This window comes from Halyomorpha halys, unplaced genomic scaffold, assembly GCF_000696795.3.
Source record: "Halyomorpha halys isolate HHAL.00 unplaced genomic scaffold, Hhal_1.1 Scaffold7268.1, whole genome shotgun sequence".
Taxonomy (NCBI): domain Eukaryota; kingdom Metazoa; phylum Arthropoda; class Insecta; order Hemiptera; family Pentatomidae; genus Halyomorpha; species Halyomorpha halys.
In genome coordinates this window covers 1-3,506 of record NW_027109594.1, presented here as the reverse complement: position 1 = coordinate 3,506, position 3,506 = coordinate 1, and the positions used below count along the sequence as shown (strand labels likewise).

The window sequence follows — 3,506 nt, the reverse complement described above, 5'->3', positions numbered from 1 at the left end:
ATGCACTTGAAGGATCAATTTAAGACAGCATTTACGATCGAAAGGGAACACTATCAGTTCACAAGAATGCCACTATTACGTTTCAGCGTCTCATGGACGAGTTTTTACGCGGAATAGACGAATTAATGTGCCAAGTGTATAAGAACGACCTCTTAGTTTTAAGCGAATTCGATGAAGAACATAACCACTTACGAATCGTTTTTCGGGGGGTGCGGCTGTTCAGGCTCAAGCTGTTTTCGGAGAAACCAACATTATGTCGGGAGGAAATGCAGATACTTTCGGTGGGGGATGCGGAGGACAATCCAGGAAACCATAGGGGCGGGGTGCAATATTTGTCTGAGCACCGAATACGACCGACACCCACCATGGGCAACCCAGGAAGAAACACCCACCCATATAGGCCACTGAGAGAAGGGATTGAAATAGTTTATTTAATAATTCCTTGTTCAGAGAAGAAATGAAGTAATTAGAGGTACAGTGGCACTTAAACACCCTGGGACATCCCAAAAGCAGAGGGGGATCAAGAGGATCCATAGCACTCTGAGTGATCACCTTATTTACGCCCCACAAAAACCAAAACCACAAGCTTGTAGACTGAACAAATCATAAAACCTGAATTGAAGTGAACAGCTCAAGATGATGGACTCAACAAATTAGATATTAATTGTACACTTAAGTTCATAACTTCATTTTGTTCATGAATAACAATGTGGTTATATATAAATAAGTTACTTACCCATTGTATCATGTATTTCATTTTCTTTCATACAGTTCATTATGTTGATTCAATTGTTTTTCAGTTTTTTTTAGACACTACTTACATATTTCATCTTATACATATCTTCCTTTATATTTAATGAAACCTACTGCTAATGTGACAGAGACAGCCTTGCATTACATAGCAGATTGTGGTAAGTATGCGTCACTAAGATACAGGCTTTTAGGCTCTGATAGAATTACATGAAAAGAGGCTTCCTCCATAGACTGGAAGTCCCTTTTGAGTTTCATTAGAAAATCAAAAAGGTTTGACATAGAGGAATAAGATAAATTAAAGAGCCATTCCATTGGGTTGTTTTGGGGATAGCAAAAAGGACCAATAGGCCCACTTGCTGGACTTGTTCCCCCACCATTACCAGTACCAGATATGAGAATAAGTTAAAACTATCAAAATTTCTTTTATTTTATTTAAAATAATTTTTGATTATTAAAATTTATAATTACATACTTAAAGTCAACATTAAGTAATATATTATTTTCTAACAAGGCTGAAAACAAATCCTTAGGTAGGCCAAACAATATCTTCGATCCATCCTATATGGTTAGATACTTTTGTATGAATTTCAGGTGAGTCATGATAACAATTAATACCATAACTAATTATACCAATTTGAGTATACATGCAGTGAAGATTATTGTGAGCGATTTGAATTGGTCCTCCAGAATCACCCTGCAAAATAAGATATATTCAACTGTTTTAAAATTATATTCTAATCACTAAAAGAAAACTTTAATAATTTAACTGGATGGTGTTTTTCGATATTTATTTATTCGAGGACTTTATAATAAAAAATACTTATAATAAAAAATAGATTTGGTTCATTCATCTAGGCTTATTCATTAGCATAACTTTATTACAATTTTTAATTTGATCATTTCAAAGGTTAAAAAATTCATCTCTATTTTGTACCAACCAAGAAAGTAAGGCCCAGATTAGATTCATTCATCTAGGCTTATTCATTAGCCTAGATTTGGTTCATTCATCTAGGCTTATTCATTAGCATAGATTTATTACAATTTTTAATTTGATCATTTCAAAGGTTAAAAAATTCATGTCTATTACTTTATACCCAAGAAAGTAAGCTAAAATCTCTAAATTTCTAAATAATCTGTAAATGAATAATGTAGCATACCTTACATGTCCCTTTCCGATATGCATATGTACAAAAGGTTTCTTCTGGAAGAATTATTTTACCTGAGGCGATTTGTTTAAACTTTCCACCACATGGGCCTTTATCAACAACATTCACAGTAACTTTTTGAAGAACATCAAAGGGTTCAGAATCTAAAATTTGTTTCAGAAAATGAAATTTCCATAACAACTGTGTATTTTATAACATGAAATTATAATTATGAATATTTATTATAATTGTTTTGTTTAAATTTTTGTCAAAAGAATATCCAATTGTTATATTTCAAGGAAAAAAGCTAACCCTCATCTGGGGTAAGTACAAACCTTGTGTCTATTCCTAATTTATTTACATTATATACAAGATGAGCTAATGGATGACTTCATGTCTACATAATATTTTTCAAAGCAAGATATTTTGTTCTACTTATTGGGAAAATTAAATTTAAAAAAACGTGGTAAATAACTTATACTTTTTAATTTATTTAGGAAAATGAATTTCACTTCAATTTAGAATATTGCAACATGAAAGTGCTACCTACTCATAGCTAAGTGGAAACACTATTCTAACAGATAAGGTTACTTTAAGGCAGACCAAATTCCCACCTATGTCCTTGAAAGCAGAAGTCCACAAAAAATAATTTAATGCCTTCAGGTACAACTTGTGCTATTTTACAAATCATTTACACATTTTATCCATTTCGCTCTATTGGACTTTGTATCCATTTTAAAATGTAAAACCTAAAATTTTGAAGAGCAATATATTTATTTTTTCTTGGTCAATTACAAAAGTTAATAACTGAAAATAATAAACTAATACCAAACTTAAAAATGGACAAATAAATCCGAAACATCAACTAAAGTTATCAAATAAACTGAAATAAAGTTAAAATGTATTTACTTCCTTCAAAGTATAACAACTGCAAATAAAAATGATTATAGTAATAATGGTATTTATTTATCATGAGACACATTATTCGTTTAAAATTAGCTAATAATCAACATGTCATCGGTCGCTAGGGACAATCTACTCAATACCACTTTGAAACCATATAATTTAACAACTCTAAACTTCATGCAGGCTATTCTGCCCAGGTCAAAAATATCAATATCTAATTAGTCAATTATCAATTAAAAACAAAGTCAATTTATTTATCTGCAGACACTATTCATTAAAATTGTGGTGATAAAAGTTTTAATGAATAGTGTCTGCAGATAAATAAATTGACTTTGTTTTTAATTGATAATTGACTAATTAGATATTGATATTTTTGACCTGGGCAGAATAGCCTGAATGAAGTTTTTAGAGTTGTTAAATTATATGGTTTCAAAGTGGTATTGAGTAGATTGTCCTTGAAGATGGCCGGATTGGCCGAAACGTTGGACGTATAAGATAAATAAAAAGTTTTGAGACTATAATGGATAGAATTTGAATTATTTATTTTGATATAAGAGCAAGCTAGTTTTAAAAAAATCAAAAGACAAATACTTTTGCACTGTTGGCAATTATTTTTTGTTTATTTATTTGCTCTCCTGGGACAGAATGCACAAACTGCCTCTTTAATAGTGGGTGTTGTTGCTGTTTCAGGGTCCTCTATTC

The 3,506-nt window shown here is 31.2% G+C and overlaps 1 protein-coding gene across 1 annotated transcript; it reads right to left on the bottom strand.

Annotated features, from left to right (window-relative positions):
- Positions 1–1,155: 1,155 nt before the first annotated feature.
- LOC106692016 (chymotrypsin-2-like) lies at positions 1,156–2,641 on the bottom strand. Its single transcript, XM_014437923.3, has 3 exons — positions 2,449–2,641; positions 1,911–2,062; positions 1,156–1,447 (listed from the first exon to the last, which is right to left on the bottom strand). Exons 1-3 carry the CDS (start codon positions 2,450–2,452, stop codon positions 1,280–1,282), a joined length of 324 nt encoding a protein of 107 aa, XP_014293409.1. The 5' UTR covers positions 2,453–2,641; the 3' UTR covers positions 1,156–1,279.
- Between the last annotated feature and the right edge of the window lie 865 nt (positions 2,642–3,506).